The 21,447-nt window shown below is 43.2% G+C and overlaps 2 protein-coding genes across 3 annotated transcripts in view; one reads left to right on the forward strand and one right to left on the reverse strand.

The window, feature by feature from the left end:
• Positions 1-7,974: 7,974 nt before the first annotated feature.
• SPRING1 (SREBF pathway regulator in golgi 1) lies at positions 7,975-16,380 on the reverse strand. The gene is made up of 5 exons (XM_062590223.1): positions 16,208-16,380; positions 15,179-15,335; positions 14,027-14,178; positions 13,402-13,515; positions 7,975-12,338 (listed from the first exon to the last, which is right to left on the reverse strand). The coding sequence occupies exons 1-5, from the start codon at positions 16,316-16,318 to the stop codon at positions 12,255-12,257; spliced, it is 618 nt and encodes a 205-aa protein (XP_062446207.1). The 5' UTR covers positions 16,319-16,380; the 3' UTR covers positions 7,975-12,254.
• Positions 16,381-16,511: 131 nt separating this feature from the next.
• RNFT2 (ring finger protein, transmembrane 2) overlaps positions 16,512-21,447 on the forward strand; it is a 30,714-nt gene continuing 25,778 nt past the window's right edge. Inside the window, exons 1-2 of one of the 2 annotated variants that reach the window (XM_062589720.1) lie at positions 16,512-16,544; positions 19,261-19,708. In XM_062589720.1, the coding sequence (XP_062445704.1) occupies positions 19,626-19,708 (83 nt within the window). In that variant the 5' untranslated portion in view covers positions 16,512-16,544; positions 19,261-19,625. Of the gene's footprint in view, positions 16,545-17,461; positions 17,492-19,260; positions 19,709-21,447 lie in introns of those variants that run through there. The other variant, XM_062589718.1, reaches the window with a different exon arrangement.

The raw sequence follows: 21,447 nt of genomic DNA on the forward strand, positions 1-21,447 counted from the left end.
AATTTGGGAGCAGTCAGACCTAGAAAGCAGAAACCCTGACCCTTAGTCGCCTAATACAGCTACCAGAAGAATAGTGTCCCACAAGTGCTATTTTCCTTATTTATCCCAGTTGTCTCTATAAACATGAATAATCACAAATACAACACTCTCTCAGTTCTCATTCTGCCCATGTTACTAGCAGACAGAAATTGAGACTCCCATTAGCACAGATCCTGCCTGAAGTGACAGAGCCACCAAACTGAAATGGACAACTGCTCTGGATTGCACAGAAATTATCTTTTCGACACACATGTACCTGAGATAAAATTACCAACTATTTATTCAGAAGCTAGTAGAGTCCCAATAGCTTACAGTATCTGCCCTGTAATTCCATATTAGCATGATCATTTTTGGCTCAATGATGTGCAGTGTTAAATGCACAGCACTGCCTAACTACAAAGTGCATCTACAGCGCGCAGGAAGCATTTACTGATTGTTACAGCCTAGGTACTGATCAGTCAGTGCCCAACTGTAGAAGTTACTTAAATACCTATATTCACAATAGGCTGCTGTTTAACATGTCATCTGCCACACACATTTCCTGAAAGAAAGTGACTGCTGCTATGATACTAGATAATTTCTATATTACCACAGTTAAGTATGGTTTTTAAGAGACTAGCACAGCAGTAATTAAAAAAAATCAGCCTACAGATTAGACAAGCGACAGGCTCATCTCTGCAGCTGCAATTAACTGTCTTTCCTTTGGTCTCTCCTGCACAGTTCTAAGAAGGGCTACATTTTCCTCCCGCTGATGAAGGTTGATTAGCAGTCAGGTGGGGAGACACTCTGGGGATGGCATGACGCATTAATTAAATCACTTCTACCAGCTAAGTGGTGACACTCTGATTTATAGCAGAGCTCATTCAACTAGACACTGGCATTTCCTGGGCACCAAGATGAGAAAAGCCAAGCTGGGAAGCAGGTGGGAGAAAAGGGGGACATGCGCATAAAGGAAAAAAACAAACTGTGAACCGAGTATCTGCAGCTGAGAGAGATCATTTTCAAAACAGAGAGTGCTTGCAGGAGCAGTAGGAATGACCATGAAATGCGAGTTGAAAATGATTTGATTCACCTTGCTTATACACAGAGTAGTTTATTATGTATTTTATAATACCTAGTATAGTGTGTGTGTGCACATATATAATATATATATAGTGTATACATATGTCCTGTATATTTAGTACTTTATTATATCTATAGCAAAGGCTGCTTTAGGGAAGGGTCTTTTAAAAATCTTTCAAATTAAACATAATATAAATAACTTCATGTGGCACAATTCAACATGATATACTCAAAAACAGTTTTTAACTATAGACATGAGTCAGTGCCACATCCAGACACAACAGTATCAACCTCAGAAAGAGACAGCAGAAACCTTCAAAAGGCAGAGCATGGCAGCAACCCAGGGGCCAGTTTTGGATGCTATGCCCAGCCTGCTACGCAGTATCTGACAACAGGGATGTCTCCCAAACAGTGTTTCAATTTCTCTCTCTGCCAAAGGGCGATAATGTTATTTCACCAACCTTTGTAAAGGGTTACCTTTATCTAACTTCATCTATTTTGCTTAAGATTTTGACATTTGAAAAGGCTAACTCAAACAGTGTCCCTATTAGAAAGCTTCTCTTTTGGTAACAAGGCTACTTTCTTCCTTGTGAACTCTCTGGTTAAAAAACAAAACACACCAAAAAAAAAAAAGAAAAAAAGAAAGAAAAAGAAACCCCCACCACACAAATCAAGGTACATTTCTAGGCCACGGCATGTGAAATAGGTCAAAGCATAATTATCACTACAGTAATAGTTCACTACTTCTGCTTTGATAATCCTTGGATATTTTTTTCTTTGAAAACCTATACTAAGCATTTTAGATGATTTCGAAGTCCAAAATATTCCATTTGCTGCACAGGTTGGTCATATTTTTTAGTAAGACATATCTTTATACTTTTGAAAACAAGGGGAGTTTGTCCCCTCACAACATAGGCTGGGAAAAACTTTTTTTAATAGAAGCTCTTTAAAATAGATGCAAGTTCTCTGCAAGAAACAGTTTTGGACATCTTAAACTATGCCTGGGTCAGTCTGTTTCATAAGTGAATAAGCAGCATTTAAGTAAAACATGAGGTGGATTCAGAAGATGCATTCTTTTTAAGTCAATGTTATCATCTTTCTAGTTAACCTATGTTGCTGCAACAGACAGTGGCCTCAGACAGGACTGAGAGACCACAGCATGGTAACTGCTGTAAGAGTATTTAATGTAAAGAGAATTCTTATTCTCTAACCTTTCATTTATGAGAGGGGAAAAAATAATTAACAAAAAAATCACTGATACAGCTTCCCTAGCAGTGACTGATAGTAAAATGACAGCTCTTACTGTAAATCTAAATTCTGATCACCAGAAGATCTTATGAGCCTCTTTGCTTAGCTCAAGCGTCATGCATATTTGACTTATCTCATTAACTTTTGCTTATCTAAACTATATTTTTTTCTTTCAGCTCAGAGCATTTCTCTTACACTGCTGTTTTAGTGCCTTTTATAAACAACTTCTACCTTTCACTCGATGCTTCATTTCATTTATAGGTGCAATTACTGTTATACATGATAATATCTTTAACTTTCCTAGCATACCCAACAGGACCTCCAAGTGCTTTATAGCTAATTTATCTTGGGAGTTAGATACCAGAATCCCTTTCTAGAAGCAGCAGCAACACAGAAATTTGGGTTATAAAGGAACTCTGAAGCAGACCAGTCTATAGATTAGTGTTTAACCAGTATCATTTGTCCTTGTTAATGTTGTATAACGTATCTGAATTCTTTTGCATCATCAACACTTTGTAACAAATACAATACTTAACACTGAATTTGGTAGGCAGGTAGGTGGGGGTGGGAAAAAAGAGATAGCTCAGTTTTAAATAGAACCATATGCACCTCTTTCATCATTAGAATAAATTTTCAGAGAGGTGAAGAGAGGGTTAGCTGCATGACTCTCGTTAATGTTAACTTTATTTCAGTAATGAGGTGACAGTACAATCACTGGAGCTAATATAATCACAGCGAAGAGACAAAAGTATGATGCAGTAAATACCGCTGGAGATGACACTGACAACGCTGATAGGTTGTACTGAGGATAGAAAAATAGGTGTCAGTGGCAAAATAATGCAGTGAGGGTAAAGATACTGCCTTAGGATATAGTAGTAAAGCTTAAAACTGACAGGAACATGCTGCGCTGATGTGGATGAGGGCAAAGACACTGATCAAAGTACTGTCCTGTGAGCTACTGAGCACCCAGTATTCAGCTTTGCTAGTTTCCAGCAAACCCTGAGGAAGCAGGGGGCTAACAGTACTGTGCTCTTAAAACTAATTAAGGAAAGATAAAGAGGATTAACATAGTAGCAAAAAACGGATGTTGAGATTAAAGAAAACAGCAGGTTTAGAAATCAAAACCTATTGGTGACAGCCCCAGAAGACAAGGCCAGTAATATACTGGATCAGAAAGACCTTACACAATGAAAAGCGTGAGAGCCGTGTCATTGCATGCCATTACTTTAGCTAATAGAATGATCTGAAGAGAACAAGGCTTGGAAGAATTTTAAAGTAATTAGCAAACCTGTTAGCACCCATTTTCCTCTGCACAACACACAAACAAAAGAAAAGCAGACAAAGCTATTATGGGAAACTCACAGGAAGAAAAAGTGAGAAGATGGAAAATGAGTTGGGTAACCTTGCAGACGTAAAAATAGTAATTACACTTTTTTATTAGAAAATCGGTATATAAGGATGTTTATTTAGCCTTGCACTGAAAATACATGCAGCTACATGAACACTATCAAATATACAGTGCATAATCATCCATATCTAAACACAACTAGAAAAGAAGCAGCAGTGTAAACGCAATGTATGCACCCACTCTATACAACTCTTGCAATATTCAATACCTCTGTAATCTCAGTATAACTTTACCTAGATGACATAAGGCTTTTTTTAATCACGTTAAACTGATTCATTTTAAGTTGTTTGTACCGAGTTGATGATTTTAACTTTATAGATACAAATGAAGTGTATTTATAATGACACGAACAAGATGTGTCCTTTTCACTTGGTCTCAGAATCTTATTGACCCTTTGAAGATAGGAGCAGAATTGTTTCTAGATTGCTGGCTCTCAGCACCAGAGCTAGATGGTAAGCCCTCTCTTTTTTGTATTCTTAAGACAAAACCGTAATCAGTTTTGCCATTTTGGTCTGCCGCATTGCCACTTTTACTGCAGATACTCAACCACAGCAAGAAGAGCCCTGATCAATATATCTTTGTTGCATAGCCCTGAATTAACTACATCTCACTTGCTGTTGACAGCGACACAGATCACACGCAGCTGCTGCTTCCACTATGAGAAACATGAATTCTGGAAAGCATATTCATTATCTGGTTGTTAAAAGCAACAGAGCATGCAAGCCTCACCCTGCCTGGGTTACCTGAGAAATCAGCATCTCTGTTTTATTAAGTGACTGCCAGCTTGTCACCTTCTCACTCTAACCTTGATGTGGTAGGACCATGACAAATGCATATAGTGTAACATCAAAAAACATTTCATTGATATTCACAAACAGATGGCTTAATTTGTTTTAATAGCCTGGCCCCTTGCAGTTTCCACTGCAAACCCTGGTTTTGAGGAAAGAATATATTGGCTCTTTAAATGGAATCTACCTGAAAGCTAACTGGCAAGAAGCCAGTGAGTATCCTGATAAGGTCCAAAACTCTCAGTCTTTACTCAGTTTAAAGCACTTGCTAAATTCCAACAGAATCCCCCTTTCGAGTTGCAGGAATCGAGTCAGAAAAAAGTAACTTCATAAAAATTACAACTCCTTTACAAATCTTGCACATATGAATATTACTTGTCTATTAAAAATATATAAATTAATTTCTATTTGCTGTACAGAACAAACAAAGGCCTATAGGGTGAAGTTAAATTTTTATTTCTCTCATACTGCAAAAATAATGGGGCTCTCACTGTTGCCATCTCCTACATTTTTTTTTTTTTATGAGCCTCCTATTTGTTGCTTTGCTTTCAGTTGCAGCTGCTGGAGTAACCTCACGACACAGAAAACTCATTTTTTACATAAGAAAGAAAAATGAGGCTTTTAGGGCTGTAGAGAGAAACTCAGAGCTCTGAAACTCTGGTATTCCAACTTCAAAAGGTAAATAAAATTTCTCATTTATTTTTTAATTGATTATGGTGTTGGCAATGGGCCTGCCTTGTGATAAAAATGCTTGGGGTTAGAACTTTCAGCATTCCCCATTGCTCTTCTGGTTCATATATTATCAGTAAATCATCTCACTTTCAACTGCACAGCTTTTATAAAGAGGAATATGCATGATTCAGACAGAGCACAGCTTGATTTTGCTAACTAGGACGCCAGGAAAAAAAGCATGCTGAGCACTGGGAACTGGTCTTCCCAGGTATCGCTAAGCAAAGAAAGAGATCATTGTTTACATATTTTGGTAGAATTACATTTCAGTACAGGGCTGGTCTTCTGACCAGTGTGACCAGTGTGAGATAAAGGTACACAACTGCAACTCATCTGCGCTCATTTTGAGATAACTGAAAATTTTGAAGTGACTACTCAAAAAAAACGTAATATTAATGCTGGTGGCCTTTTGTCATTACGAAAAGAAGATCTAAATATAAACCTTTCATGGTAAAAAATTGAGACTAATAGCACGCATGCTTTTCTTTTTGTAACTCTTACTTCTTCCATAAGCAAGCCTCCTGTGCTGTTGGCAGTAAGCTATCTTAACTAGAACAAACTCTTCCTCCAGTGACTTGAGTTTTCAGTAACTTTTGAACAGATTTGGAATGCTAGCTGCTGAAAAAGTAACTGTATGCTTATTGAAGCAAATCCTATACATTTGGCACATTTGGTTTGAGTAGTGAGATCCTGGTCTGAGGTCTGAGTTTCCAGGGACAAATGCAACAAAACAGTAAAACTCATGCTCTGCTTCCCAGCCTTGCCAGCAGCACAGGTGTCTGGGAGAGTATCAGTTCTCTCCTGAAACTCTGGTTAAATATTGATATGCCTTTTAATATGCACTGCAACCACGACAGTATGAAATTCTGCATAAAGAGTGCAATCAAAGGTGGAATGTGACAGCCCGCTGAAAACTACATCTAGCACCAGATTAAAATCAGGGTGAAGGGAAATTGAAAAGGCAGCAAAAGAAAGCGTTATTCTCTGCTGTCTCAAAAGCAAGGGCCGGGGGCAGAGGGTGCCATGCTTTCTTTACTGGGTAAAGCAGCTTTCCTAAAAGAATGAGAATTCCTGCTGTCCTCTTTCAACCTGCTGTAATTGCTGCCAACGCAGATCCATGGCAAAGCAGGAGAATGAAAAATAAATAAATAAATAAATAAGCAAACAAACAAATACCTAAGGGAAAAGAAAAAATCAGAGAAACCAGAGCAGGCAGTGAGTCAAGGGAACAAACCAAGTGCAGGTTTAACAGTGGAAAAAAGGTTTAGTGGGAAAAGGGAGGCAGATTAGCCGGCTCCGCAGGGCCTGCACCGCCCTGCTGTCCCTGAAACATCTGCAGTCTCTGAGCACAAGGGACACAGCCGGGCAGCGGGCGCTTTAACACTTAATTACTTGCAACAAAATGGGTTTGTACGCATTTTAACCACAAAAAATGAAATTAAATTAAGTTAAATTCCCGCAGCGGACTAGTTCAGCCGGAGTCACTCAGGGGAAGCCAACAAACTAGCGGCAATAACGCGGAAACAAAATGGCGCGCGGGCGCCGCCTCGGGGCGCGCCGGGGCCTCGAAGCGCCGAGGCCGCACGCTCCTACCTTGCTTCCCCGCTGCGAGCCGGCGGCGCGGCGGGAGGCAGCGCTCGGCGAGGGGCCGGGCGGGCGCGGCGCGGCCGCCTCATGCTGCCGGCAGTCAGCGTGAGCGCGCGTTGAGGGGGGCGGTGAGGAGAAAAGGCGGGAAGCGCGGCGGGAGGGGCCGCGGCCCCCGCACCCCTCAGCGCGGCCGTGACGCAGCAGCGCCCGGCCGCCGCCCTGCTGCCGCCAGCGCCCCTGCAGCCGAGGGCGGCCCGGCGCCGCGGCCGCGCTGCCCGTTAAACACGCGGGCCGGCCTCACGCGTGCGCTCCTCTCGCCGCGCAGGCCGAGGAGAGCGGGAGCATTCCCGCGCCACCGCCGGCGTGGGCGGCGGGAGCCTCTGCCGGCCGCGGCGCGCCGCTGCACCGGCGACACCAGCGGCAGGGAACACCGGGGAGGGGCGAAGCACCGGGAGAAAAAGGGGCGAAAAAGGGGCGAAAAAGGGGGGGGGGGGAGAGAAAAACAGTGTAAGAGGCATACCACAACTGCTTACTCATAACTACTACAATTTTGCTTTATTTTAAATACTGTTTTTTTAAGGCATCAGCAATTTGGATAAATTATGAGCCTGATTGTCCATGATTGACACTCGTTTACTTCCTGAGGTAACACTGGTTTGAACGTTATTCTAAACCGCCCCGTAACTGCGGTCTGCAGAGGTCTCCAAACACGTGAGCTTGGACGCAGGACACCACAAGTGCCGTCTCGCGCATCCGACGCACGTGTTTTTGCGCCTATGGTGGTGTCAGGCACTTAAGATGTCACACAGGTTGGGCACCTGGGCACACAGCCAGCTGCATCCCACTTCCCCAACTGATGGCATTTTATTCATGTGGGTGCGTGAGAAAGGCAGGTATTACTCATATCATAGCTGCTTGGAAAGGCTCCAGGTGAAGCCGGGTCAAAAGTGGTAGGAACTACAAATGCAGAGGAGTCTCCCTGCTCTGACGGGTTTAAAATCTAAAGGGGTTGTGCAGAATGGAAACAGCTGACACCCGATTCCCATTCACCTTGATTCCCACTAGTGTCTTGTTCTGTAGGTGCATCCAGAAAGAAAGAAAACACGTACTGGATACAATGAGAGTTATGTTTAATTGGAAACTTGCATTAAACCAGCAAGAAATCAGGTGCTAGTCCTGGCTGTAACCATTAATATTAGAAACAGACTAGCTGTGATTGCAGCTAAGGAAAAATCACAGGTGCACCCCCACCTGCCCCCAAGTCCCATTTGCAAAAAGTAATTTCTGATCTTCTCTCCCCTTAGTATAGAAACTTCTTTTTAGTTTGCATTTTTCTTTTCAGCCAGAGTACGTGTCTTATTTTTCTCTCCTTTGCAACTTAGGGTTCTGTTTTACGGTAAGCAAAAAGGCAGATCACAGCAAACATACGTCAGTCTTAAGAGATCTTAAGAATTCTTGCCCAAGACATGTACGCTCATCTACTAAGAACTATGATTTCTAAGAAAATTGGGGGCCATCTGACTTGCTTTGCTTCAAAATAGAACACATTGCATAGACAATATGTACATTGCTAAGATCCAGACTTGTTTGACCAAAGATATTAGACTGAACTACCTGTTTAATTAGATCAAAAAATGAGGAAGTCCTTTCCCATCACTCCCTGCAGGTTTTGAAGTTGGCATCCCCCCTGCCTCCAGCTGCATATAGCTGTTTGCCTCAGACTATACAGAAATGCAGAGGACTTATTAACGCACCAATAATTTGCTGAACTCCAGCTTTTGTGGAACTTGCTGAGTCAGAGAATTCCTTTTCACCTCCTCCCATACCTCTACTTGACTAGAATGACTAAAGAACAAATACCACATTATGGTGCTAGTTTAAAGGAACTAGTGTGCTCGCAGTTTAAGTGATGAGCACAAGACAGAAAAAATCCTAAAGCCTGAGCCTGTTCAGCTAAGTGACAAGGCAAAAAGAAAAGTTTGCTTTTTAAAAGCAAATCAGAACTAAGATTGCATTTAGAATTTGCTGTGCTTAGTGCTTTATATTCATAAATTTAGACTTCACTAATTCTAACATAATTTGAAATTTAAGTCATTAGAGCCTGAACACTTACAGAAGATGGAGTGATAAATTGTCATGATAATGTGTGAGATGAGAACACTGAAACCAAGATCCCAGCTCATCAACTGTTCAGTGGTAGGCCCAAACCAGAAACATGCTTTTGCCTTTTCAAAACTCTAGCCCATCAAGTTAAGAAACATTTTCACCCAATTCTCTGTATACTACCCCAATGAGGCAGTACAGCACGCCCTTCCGAGGCCAGCAACTCAAGTTCAAATTTGGCAGAGATGGTCAAAGCAATCGCTGCCATGCCCTACTGTCAGAGGTACTTGTTGCATATTGGTATGGCCAAATACTATACCTGTTCCTCATTAGAGGTGAGCTGCTATCATTTTCCACTAACACTGAGATTTTTGCAAACTACAGGAAATAAAGAAGGGGTACATAACCCATTCAACCATCCCTGGCCTTGACCCCAGTGCAGGTAAACAGAGCTAGTAACAGCACTGACTGTTCTCGTTAAATCTGCTGCCAAACACAAATCAACAACTCGAGTCTCTTAGCTGAGGAACAGGAAGCTGGAGCCAAAGAGTCACTGACAACCACAAAATGAGTTTCTCAGGAAATCTTAGGATGTACTGCTGGCCATGAAATCTACTGACAGAATCATTAGGCTTTTTTGTAAGATGTATGGATGCCACTTAAACAGAAGTGTTAATAGGTTTATACTTTGGGGGGGGGGGGAGGCACAGATTTGACATTTATCACTACGTCACACAGCATGAAGCAATCATTTGCATTCCTTTTCCTGCTCAGTCCAGTTTTGCAAAGGGACAGGTGTCTGTGCAGCATTAAAAGAAACATGTTCTTAAGGTGAATTGAAATAGATGGCCTGCTTGCTTCCACTGCCTTGCCTTTATTAAGCATATTCAAGCTTTGTGTCCCTTTCTACTCCATTGCATTATTAAAACTTATTATTTTGCTACACTTCCCTTGTAGTTCAAGGGCACAAATGAGAATATGCAGCATTTTAGAACACCAATACATTTTTAATGACTTAACATATAGGATAGACAGGACTTAAACAGCTTGCCAACCAGGGAGGGAAGGCGCAGTTTCTGTCCCAACAAAAGGACAATGGTCACAATACATTTCTGAGCATCTATTTTTCTAGAAGAGACAGAGGCCAGGAATTCTCATAGATGGCTGAATCAGGTTAGTTCTTACGATTCCTTACCATCGCTGCTTCAAGCAGTGGTATAACCAGCCAAGAAATTAATAGAGTTGGAAAACAAAGTAATAGTAATCCAACAGTATCTTGATCTCATCAGTAGTAGCGCAACAATGTGAAGTGCTGGAATACACCTCAGTAGGAATGATGTAACAGACCAACCTGACTGCCTTCTCTGGGAAAACCAGTTATGAAATGGTGGAACAAGTGTGAAAAATCTGTTTAACACTGAAAAGGGAAGTGAATAACCTCTGCTAGCCTCTCAAGACAGCATTTCACACTGCATCATGTCTGCTGCAGCAAGTTGCCATAGGATGGCAGCAAAGGGGAGAGAGGTACGTGACTGGATAAACTGCCAACGCTAAGGCTTTTAAGCTTTGGAGAAACAAGATTTTCAGGAGAATCTGCTGACAGAACCATTATCTCACTTGATGACTTCTGGGAAAGAACAATGAAAACAATACAAGTGGATTTTATCAGATGGCTGGTTACACTACTTCTTGTTTGTGTCACATGCAGGTTTAATTATAAGCACAAGAGAATATCCTGCAATAGCATTCTTCAGATAATCTTTGCACCAGGATACTCCAGTGTGTTCAAAATTTCTAAGCCTCTGTAGACTGCTTTTATCTCAGACAGGCAAGAGAAAGTGCCAATTTAAACAAGCATACGCAAAGTCAAAAGTTATGGAATCATGCTCCAGCTGCAAAGAGATGGCTGAGGTAAAAACAAGGGAAATGAAGCTTTCTATACAAAAAGCAGCATGATTTTTTTCTCATGCTTGTACCTAACATACTGACTTTCAGGAAGAATAGAAGTTTAGCCAATATCCTACAGCTTCTCTAAAATCTATTTCCTGTAGAAATCTTTAGAAGGAGATGGTTTAACCTGCAACTTTAGAGAACTATAGGAAATTGATGACAGAACCAACACTGTCTTCCGGTATGGTTCTGAATAGATAGAAATTTAAGAATAGCAAGCATGTCACACTGTAAAACAAAACATCATGGCTGTTTAACTGAACTCCTACGACACAGCTGTCCTCAGAGGGCTTGCACAATGTTCTGACATTCTAGTGTAATTACTTAATATGCAAGAACATTTTGTTAAAATCAGATCCTAGAACAACTCCACCCTTTGCCTCCTGCACAACCAGGAGTGAAGCACGTTAGAATTACCAGGGCATGAATAAATTCAAGCAACCAAGTCTTCATTGCTGCCAGTGAGAAAATGGACTAGCAGAGAGCTGTTCCTAAGACTCAGACTCTCATTTGAGGAAACTGTTGCAGAGCAATGAGGAAAGCATTACAGACAATAAACATGTCATCCCAGGCAGAACCCTGCTCTCCTCACATGTTACGGGACTTTGACAGAGTAACAACTCCATTGGAGTTCTGAGTACTTTAAACTCACCTAGGAGGAACATAAGCACATAGTGATCCTAATACAAATCCTTGAGACTAAGGAGAAGAGAGGGATTTTTTTTTTCAGGATGCAAAATACCTTTTCTACCCAAGATAATGAAATAGGAACTGAAAAGCATCTACACTAGCTATGTGAAACATCAATACTTTCAGCTAGCAATCCATATAAACTGAATAAATAATTCATAATTACATATGTAGTGTACACCATGCACATCAAAGTGCTCCAGAGAGAGAAGCACAACAGGCATGCTTTACCCTCTAAAAGCAAAAATCCTCTAACTATTACTGTCAATCTGGAAAGTCTCTAGACTGCAGAGACACAATTGAACCTTTATGCACAACTGCAAAGCTGTATTACATACAATGTTTTCTACAATGTTATGTAGCCTAAATCCACTCCATGCATCCTAAAATGCTAGCTATTTGCTTAGACTAGCTATTTTAGTATTCAAATGTCCTCCTAGGGCTCTAAAGCAGTCATTTAACAACTGAAGAAAGCAAGATTAAATCCCAGAGAATGCAAGTCCCTTCCTTACACTGTACAGTTCTGGGTTTGTCCCTGAAAACATCATAAACCATTCACACTGAAGCTCTTGTAAAACAACAGCTGCTGCCTTCCTCTTTTGGATTCCAGTCTCCAGCTCCTTCCCCTCGTTGCTCAGGTCATGCAGCTTTCAAACAGGCAGAAGTTCTGGGGGATACTCGCCATAGCAGTACTTTGCAATAGGATCTCTATAGGTGTTTTCATGCTGCACACTCTGTGGGGAAGAGGAGAAGCTGTAAAAATACATGTTAACACAATACATCCTTGTGCAATAAGAGGCAAAACCCAGAGTGTTTATACGTTTGCAAGATATTTCCAAACATTTCTACACATTACAAGGTCATCTAGGCTCAAACAACACTGCACCCCTAACACACAATAAAAGTCAGATGCTGTAATACAGTCCTCTAATGTTGAACTGTACCCAGAAATTCTTTTTCAGGAAGCTGCATAAGTAGATAGGATCAGACTGAGCATCTCAAAAGTTTAGACAGGCTTAGGAAATGCTGTCAAATGCTAAAGGGAAGCAAGGCAAGAAGCTGCTGCTTGAAGTGTGTGTGCTTTTGGTGGGAAAAGCTCGAGTTCAGACACTACATGTAAGCAAAGCTTTGGAGATAAAGGTAAGAAACTATGCCCCTTGTTTACAGTTCATCTGTAGTACTACATTAACTACTTAAGCTTCATCCCATCTCCACCAGCATTTTCTAAGAGGTCTAATGTTTCCTTTTGGTGAAAACTTCTAATAAAACCACTGTAAATTTACTGGGTAACAGAAGTTCATCTCTGTTTTTAAAAAGTAAAAAGACATTATCACATACTTTTTGCTTGAGTGGCTATGGAGATGAATGTCAATGTATGGGAAAATCTGAAAACATACTCTAAGATAAATAGCACCTCTGAAGCTACTGGGAACGAGTCACACTGGGGAAGATCTCATAAGGATGAGAACAAACCTTGTATGACATCTTCACCAGCCGTTGAACTCGGCTGGCCTCTTTCTAGTTTAGAACCTCTCCTTTCTAAAAAGGAGTGCACAGCTCATCCTGCTGTAAATATACATAATGCTCTTTATTTATTTTTGATGTTATTTTTTCACCTTGTTTAATCAAAGGACTGCCTTCAGATTAGCTCTCAGCCATAACCGCAGTGCATACATGAGGTACATACATGCACAAAACAGCCACTCATAGGACCAAGCCCCATTCTTCAAGGGCACATTTTGGATATTGTCTTTTTTGAGCCCTCCAATTCACATGGGACATATACTTGTGTCTTACCTGTGATGAAGTTCTACATTTTGCCAGACACAACTCAAAGCGATCTTCCACTGCCATGAAGAGGTTTTGGAAAGCTATAGCTGCCCGGTTCAAGAAACGTTCCAGGAGATGTTGCTAAAATAGTTTTAAAAAATTACTTTAACAAGGCAGAATCAAAACCCATGTTAACTTACACTGACCAAATTTCAGAGGAATAGCAAGCAGTTCCAGTGTAGCATATCTAGAAAGCATTAAAATGTTAACACACCAAGGAACCCCAATCATAGTAAGAAAATCTAGAGGAGCCTTACGCTGTACCAGGCTAATGGAATACAGGGGAGTGTATTTCATAAAATTGATATTGGTTGGAATAACTATTTTACCATCACTTCCCTTCAGCAACTGCAATTCCTTTGAAGTTGAAATATTTCACAAGGCTCCCAATGCTTCCTCTCAAAGGTGGGAGGGATGGACTTTTTTAAAAAAGAAAAAACAAAAAAACCTCTTACATTTATAACTTGTCACATGGTCCTAGCAGGCTTTCCTCATCCCTCCACAATAAGGAACTGCCCCCCCCTAAGGAAAAGGATCTTCACAAATAAGCACTGTTAACCTGAGAACACCTGAACAGACAAATTCTACGCACTTTGTTGGGCTGCAGGCAACAGGAAACGCAGTACTCATATACGCTGCAGCAGCCATTGGGAAGGCAGCTCTCACAGCTGTACAGCTTTGTACTAGGCACATTGACATTACAACAGCCATTGACTAGCAGGTCCTTCCTCTCACAGATGTAGCCTGAAAAACAAAAACAGTAGTGACAACTGGCAAGACTCATTCCTCTGAATCTTCCATGGGAACAGGCTCATGATGAATAGAAATGCTATAGTATGAAACACATTATTTTGAAATGCTGTAGTATGAAACACTTTATTTTGGAATGGTTTATTTAATAAAATATGATCCTCAATATGACTAAAGTGCTACCTAGCAATTCTTTGAAATGGCATTCAGAAACAGGGCCAAGTTTTACAGCAGCCTGATATTGCCTGCACAACTACTGCGTACCTACTGTATTACAGCAGGATAGGTGTAAGGATTCAGAAGAACCCTTAATAGAGTAGAACCACAGAAATTATATCTAAAGAAACTGCACCACCACAAAATTACAGTATGAAGGATATCAGTGACTTTAGAGACTTCAGTGAACGAGCAGTTAATATAAATACTAATCACTACCAGAATTAAGTCACAGAGAATGTGACAACTTTTTGGTATGGCCTCTGATGTTCCGTCAAGAGAGGTCCAGTGCTTGAACAACATAAAGCACATAGGAGATGCACGTGTGCATGGGAGAAAGACTCCATGCACTTAAAACATGCAGGTAATTGCTTCCAGAGCCTAGGCCAGAGACATGCTTGAGTCTACAAGGGTCAGGTGAGCTTCTTATCTGTGGCTGAGCCTTAATCACATCAATCCTGAATTGCCTCCATGCAAGGCAAGGTGTCCCAGTTCTGTGCGAACTGACTTGGAGTTCTTCGAGTCTATGGTTAGACTCGCCTGAACTACTAAGCCCAGCTAGACCCAAGCCTGCTGGACAGAAAACGACCTCAGCAGTGTCCACAGCCACATCAAAACCAACCCAGGCTTTGGGTGAGCTGCCAACAGGTGAACAGCCAACAGCTGAGCTGCCCACAGTAATAACACAACAGTAAGGAGCAGTTGTAACCTGAATCAATCGGGCAACAAAGCGTTCAGCACTGCAGCATACGGAAGAAAGTCTCAATATTAAGCATACCCAGTTCATCCGTAATGAGGAGTTTCCCCTGAACCGAATTCCTGCACTGGTTACTCAGCTGGCTGCTGTTTCCCAAACTGAACTGCACCTTCCACGCAATGGGCTGCTCGTGCTCCTGCACTTGGAGGAGATTGCGGTCTCGCACTGTCCTTTCCTCCTGCAAAGGAAGACAGTAATGCAACCAAGCGTGCCAGCTCTCTCTCTCATTCAAATCCACCTGGTTCTCCCTTGATTAAAGATTTGTAACTGTTGTAAATTCCACAGCACAAGAAATGAAGAAAAAAAATCAGTGGAGCAAGCAGTATATTACTTGCTGTAGCTACAGAAAGTAATAGTTAGATGAAAATGGGGCTATGCAAGTTCACCACAGGATCAGCTAACACAGCTGCGCTCAGTTACTGTCAACCACAAAAGCAGCGCAGGTCCTATTAAACAGCCATAGGTCTGTGTATTTCTTCCTTCTGCAAATTCTTTGCTGGCAGAATTACAGTTCACAAGAAATATTTTATATATATATATATATATATATATATATATATATATATATAAATAAAAGTCCTTCAGAGGGTTTTTTTTTTTGTTGTTAATTTTTTTTCCTCTCCAGCATCAGTTCCAAAAGACTCTGGAACACTGTACCAAGACAAGGCTCGTAAGAAAAACGCCGTTATATTTATTTAACAATTATGGCGTGATTTTTGCGGGAACGCATCCTGCAAGCTCAGCGGCAACGCCCGAAGGAACCGCGACCCCGGCGTACGGGCTCCTTTCGAACCCCGCTGGGATTTTACTCATTTCAGCTCTTTAGGCTGCCCCTTTCCAGAGGGATTTTTTAAATAAATAATTAATTAAATAAATAAGAGAGAACAATAAGTTACTAGATGAAGCACGGAAGGGAGCAGGCCGCAGAGCGACCCCCCGCCCGCCGCGGCTCGCAGCTCCCCGACCAGGGCTCGCAGCTCGCCGAGCGCCCGGCGCCGCCGGGCCGCGCACTGCGCCGCGGCGCTCGCACGGGCCGGGGCCGGCACTGACCTGCTTGAAGGTGCTGCTCAGGAAGTAGATGAGGGAGAGCCCGAAGACGACGCCGAGGACCCAGCGCTTCCTCAGCAGCCTGCGCCACAGCACCGCCCCGCAGGGCACCATGGCCGCGGCCCCGGCGCTCAGCCCCCCGCCGGCCGCGGCGCGCAGGAGCGGCGGGCGCCGGCCTGGCCCGGCACCGGCATCGCCGGCGGCGGCCTGTCACGGCGAGCCGGGCGGCGGCCGCCTCAGGCCCTGCCCCCCGCGCCGCTTCCGCCGCGCCCCGGCGGCGCGGGGGAGGAGCGGGAAGCGGCGGCGGGCGAGGGCGGCGCCGCCGCCGCGGGGCCCAGCGGTAGGTACGGGCGCCGCGGCCTGCTGCTGCGGGCGGCCCGCCTCGCGCGTGCCTCTGTGGGGGGGCGGGGTGCGCGTGGGTCTGCACATCTGTACGTGTTTACACATATCTTTTCACACACGCACGTCTGTCCACAGCGAGCGTGGCACGCCGGGGCGGCGGAGCGGGCGCTTCGGTGCGCGTGGGCTTCTCGCAGGAGGATGTGTGAGGGGCTCGGCGCCTCGCGCCCGGCCCGACGGCCCCGCGAGGGGCCCGGCACCTCGCACCCGCCCGGCCGGCCCGACGGCCCCGCGAGGGGTTCGGTGCCTCGCGCGCGCCCGGCCGGCCCGACGGCCCCGCGAGGGGCCCGGCGCCCGCCCAGCCGGCCCGACGGCCCCGCGAGGGGTTCGGTGCCTCGCACCCGCCCGGCCGGCCCGGCGGCCCCGCGAGGGGCCCGGCGCCCGCCCAGCCGGCCCGACGGCCCCGCGAGGGGTTCGGTGCCTCGCACCCGCCCGGCCGGCCCGGCGGCCCCACGAGGGGCCCGGCGCCTGCCCAGCCGGCCCGACGGCCCCGCGAGGGGTTCGGTGCCTCGCGCCCGCCCGGCCGTCCGACGGCCCCGCGAGGGGTTCGGTGCCTCGCGCCCGCCCGGCCGGCCCGGCAGCCCCGTGAGGGGCCCGGCGCCAGGACCCCGGTGGATCTCCTGCAGTGCTGCGCGTGTGAGGCGTCTGCGACCTCCTGAGCGTCCCGCTCTCCCGCCCCGCACCTTGTGTCTCTGGTTAGACCTGTTGTCCAGGTACTGTTGAAGTGTCCAGGCGTTGTAAGATGAAACCCCCAAATCTGGAAAAGGCTCAACAGTGCTGAAGTTCGATGCCTTTTGGAACAATGTCCATTTAAGTCATATCTGACCTTAAATCTGTAGGACTCTGTAGGAGATGTAGGTTACATCTCATGACAGTGTTGCACCTTCGGTACGTAGCATTCGTGTCGCTGCCCCCTTCATGGCTGATGCCCCGTAGATCTGCACTGTATTCTGAAAGCTGGTTTCACCCTGTATGACAGTCTAGTAGACTGCTAGCGGTCTGGAAGGGAGTGAAGGATTTTCCAAGCCTCAGAGTTACCTTCTCACCTGACTCTAGTCTCGGCTCATAGACGAGGAAGGCGAGCGGGTTTCTTTTTAAGCAGTGACCCCAGAGTTGTTCACTGGTAGGGCAACTTAGCCTGAGTGGATCAACCTGGGATCTTGGTCATTTTGTCATACCTTAATTACTGTTTTGATTAAAAAGGGGTAGTATTAGATACTCACCTGACAGAGATACTGTTAGGCAAGGATCAGCTCATATTTACGGCAGGGAAAAAGTAAAAGGTTCCTGCAGTACTAAGTGTAAAGTAACAATCTCTGGGCAAATATTTAGTATCTTCAAAATATGTATTCTTACTTTAATTTGTTTTGACTCTTAAAGCATAGCACAGATTGAAGTATGTATTTAGAAAGATTAAAACCCTGTTGGGCATTACAAGATTGTAATTTGTAGTGTTGGTAACTGAGAGTGTCAGAAAACTTTGTTTAGAGTTAAATTTTTGGTGCATATGATAGCCTACCTGTGCCCTCCCTATGAAAAACTGTATTTTCTCTGCCATATGTGATTGTCCCAAATTTTTACTTACATTGACATTGGTGTATTTATGTTACTCTCAGGAAGATGTCCAGAGTTGGAGTCACATTCTTCTGTGAAACACTTTGGGAAGAAAGATGCCATCCAATGTATTTCTTTAGTCTTTGGTCCTGCCATTCGTAAATGAGCAGATGAACTTCCGTGCTTGTTGCTTGGTAGCCACAACTCTCTGTTTATGTACTCTGAACTGCATGATTTGGGCTTTAGTAGGGGATAAATTTTGAATTTAATGCAGTTTTGCATGGGCTAATGGATCACTGGGAGTATAGAATACAAGTAAGAATGTAAAGATACAGGGAAAAACTTAAATATGGATGGCTAGGAAATGTTACGAGAATCAGAGTCCTTACAGCATACAGATGGAGGGCTACATGTTTATTTATGTACATTTATGCCATATGAAATGTCCTAAATAATGTAACTTTCGACATTCAAAATCCTTTTACATTTTCTTCAGTAGCTATAGAAGTCCAGCATTGAATAGGATCAGATTACAATATTTAAAGTATCTTCTCTAAATCTCCTATGATGTGCCTGTGGACAAACCACTTGCAAAAATAGCCTATGCCTTAGTTTTTATATGATTAATATAACATTTAACTTGTCTAAGACTGTTTGCTAAGTACTCTGTGCAGTGCTTTGATTACAACGATTCTCTGCTCTTTTATGCTTTTGAATTATCTCATTTTTTAAAAGTGTAATGTATTGAGAGGTTCCCTTAAAATTAGAACTTGAAACAAGAGATTTAAATAACTAAATCACTTCTCTTTGTTCTAGAAAAAGTTCCTGAAGTTAATACAGTTTCAATGCCTTTTCATTTCCCACATCAGATTCTATTTGAGCTGACAATTCCAGAATGAGTGGAAGAAGAACATGTGATCTTTTGCACATGTGCATAGTATTTTATGACTATTGTGCAGCATTTGCTAATGGCAGTTTTATGGTTTAAAATGAATGGGTTGCTTATTTTAAAAATATTGTCATGACTTGATTGTATTTTTCCATTAAAAATATTTTTATTCTTTTTTTACCTCAATTTTGCTTTACATTACGAATTTCTTCAGAAGAGGAGGAGGAAGAGATTTCACTTTTGAGCGCGCATGTTGATTCACATGTCACATCTAGAGCTATGCTGTCAGTTGTCCTGAAGTTCCTTTCCAGACCATGTCATCGTGTCACTCTACAGTCCTTGTAACTGCTACATACTGCAAAAGGAGATCTGACTGATTCTTGCCCTGCTTGGGGACCAGTTTCTGTGTGCTTTTGTTCGCTAGTTGGAAGTTGTTCCTTCAGCAGTCTACTGAAAACAAATGCAAACTTGAGGTGCTCTTCATGCCAGCCATGTCACTAGCTGAACGGGTTTCACGGCCCTCTGACTCTGTGGGCCTCTGTTACTAGTCACACTGGGAACTTTTGACCTACAACGTTGATGTTGAGCGTTTTGTGTTTTAAGGTTTTGAGGAAAATGCAGAGACGGCATAGCAGCAACACTGACAGCATTCCTCCTGAAAGGTAAATATTCTTCTCTCTCCCATTTTCCTCTCTAGAAACCAATGTTCTGATTTAATTTTATAGTGTGTTTCATGATTTTAGAAGACAAAAGCTCAGAAGTCAGAAAGGCCTGTACTTCCTATATGTGTAGCAGGGTCAAGCTTTCAGCTTAAGTTTAGGGATGGATGGGCTTTTCTCCTTCATGTCAGTTTTTGGCTGCTGCTAACTGCAGCATTTCAGATGTGATGATCCAGTGTGGCACATCCTACCCCATAATCCTTACAGTTTACTTACTGAGACAGGATGTTTTGCCTTACGGAGCTCTGCAGTAGAGATTCATGGTGCTGTCCTGTGGGGGTCCTGAGCACTGTCAGTCTGAAAGGATCAGTCTGCAGGGACAGAGGCTATCTATATTTCTTGTTGTAAATATGTTCAAAAAGTCTACTGGTCTGAAGCTCCCAATTCGTATGACTTAATAGATTATAAAAATTTTGGATGATCCTTCACATCATCCCAGAATCTGTATCTAGCTTCACATAGGTAAATATTTTGAAGTAGAATGCCCCTAATTCATTTCTGTAATTACAGCATCAGTAAAAGCAGGCTTGCAACTGTTGTTGTTCTGGCACTAAATATTCCCTTGTGCTTTCACAGGACTAGTGCTTGGGTTGGTTTTTTTTTCTTTCTCTCTAAAGAAGAAACTAATCTAATTACTCTAAGACAAAGATGGAGCTAACAAATTTCATTGCTCTGGCTAAGCTGAGATAGTAAGTGAAAGATTCTGATCGCAAGCAGTCGCTAAATATTTCTTAGTGTTTTTTTGCAGGTAGAGATGAAGGTTGATGTCGTGGCCACTTCTAGCATGGTGGCGCTCTTAATTTCAAGGCAAAAGAAAGCCATCTTGAAAATCATGTTCACCATGTTTCTGCCCAATCCTCAGTGCAGTCTGTGGGGTTTATACCAGCAAGCAAGCTTGGAGCTTGAGAGGCATATAAATATTGCGTGGACCCTCTCAAATGTGGTGTAGAGCACTTTCAGTCAGTATAGACTTTTATGGCACTTCAGGATCTGCTTGAATAGTTAAAAAATATTCAGGATAGATATTTATTATTAAAGGTAAATGTCAATTGGTTTTCATAAACACATCAGTATTTTACTAGGTAAATACATATTGTCATGCATTTTAGCATTTTAGCTGTAGAATGAAATTCGGGTGCCGCTAACAACATGGTCTTCACTTCTGTTGACTTTAGCGGAGTCACAGTTTTATCTGTGTTTATACATTTCCAAGTATGTGCCTGATGAGTTCCTTCCTGCTGAAACCGTAATCACATATCCTGGTAGTATTGTTCCAAATAATGTTGATACATTTGTCTGTAATGCTGAGTTCCACCCAGTATGTTTGTCATGTTCCCAAATGCAAGTGCAGATCTGTCAGTTTATTATCTCTGTCTTGTGTGTACATCCCCAAATTGTAACATTAAGTGTAAAATCCGAGATCTGGCTCATGAATATTTTGAACCAGAGATGGGTGTGCAGTATCTTGTTGACTTGATTCCTTGATGGAGCCTGTGGAGAGACATTGGGAATGGGGTGTAGCTATATAAAAGCCTTATTAGGAGTTTGTATAGTGGGAAGGGGTGCCCGGAGAGGACTGAAGCTAATTCCAGAGTGAGATGAAAGGCAGTGCTCTGTGCCATGTAAGAGGCCTGGAGAGGCTTTTGAGCTCATGGGAGAGAGAGGGTTAAGGTCCCTGTATG

This window comes from Rhea pennata, chromosome 17, assembly GCF_028389875.1.
Source record: "Rhea pennata isolate bPtePen1 chromosome 17, bPtePen1.pri, whole genome shotgun sequence".
NCBI lineage: Eukaryota > Metazoa > Chordata > Aves > Rheiformes > Rheidae > Rhea > Rhea pennata.

Bases quoted from the DNA above. Each gene is read 5' to 3' on its own strand.
- SPRING1 (XM_062590223.1), bottom strand. From the start codon at position 16,318: ATGGTGCCCTGCGGGGCGGTGCTGTGGCGCAGGCTGCTGAGGAAGCGC. The intron at 13,516-14,026 runs GTGCGTAGAATT...AAACTATTTTAG, and splicing joins GTTGCCTGCAGCCCAACAAA to CAACATCTCCTGGAACGTTT. The intron at 12,339-13,401 runs GTAAGACACAAG...TCTTCCCCACAG, and splicing joins AATGTAGAACTTCATCACAG to AGTGTGCAGCATGAAAACAC.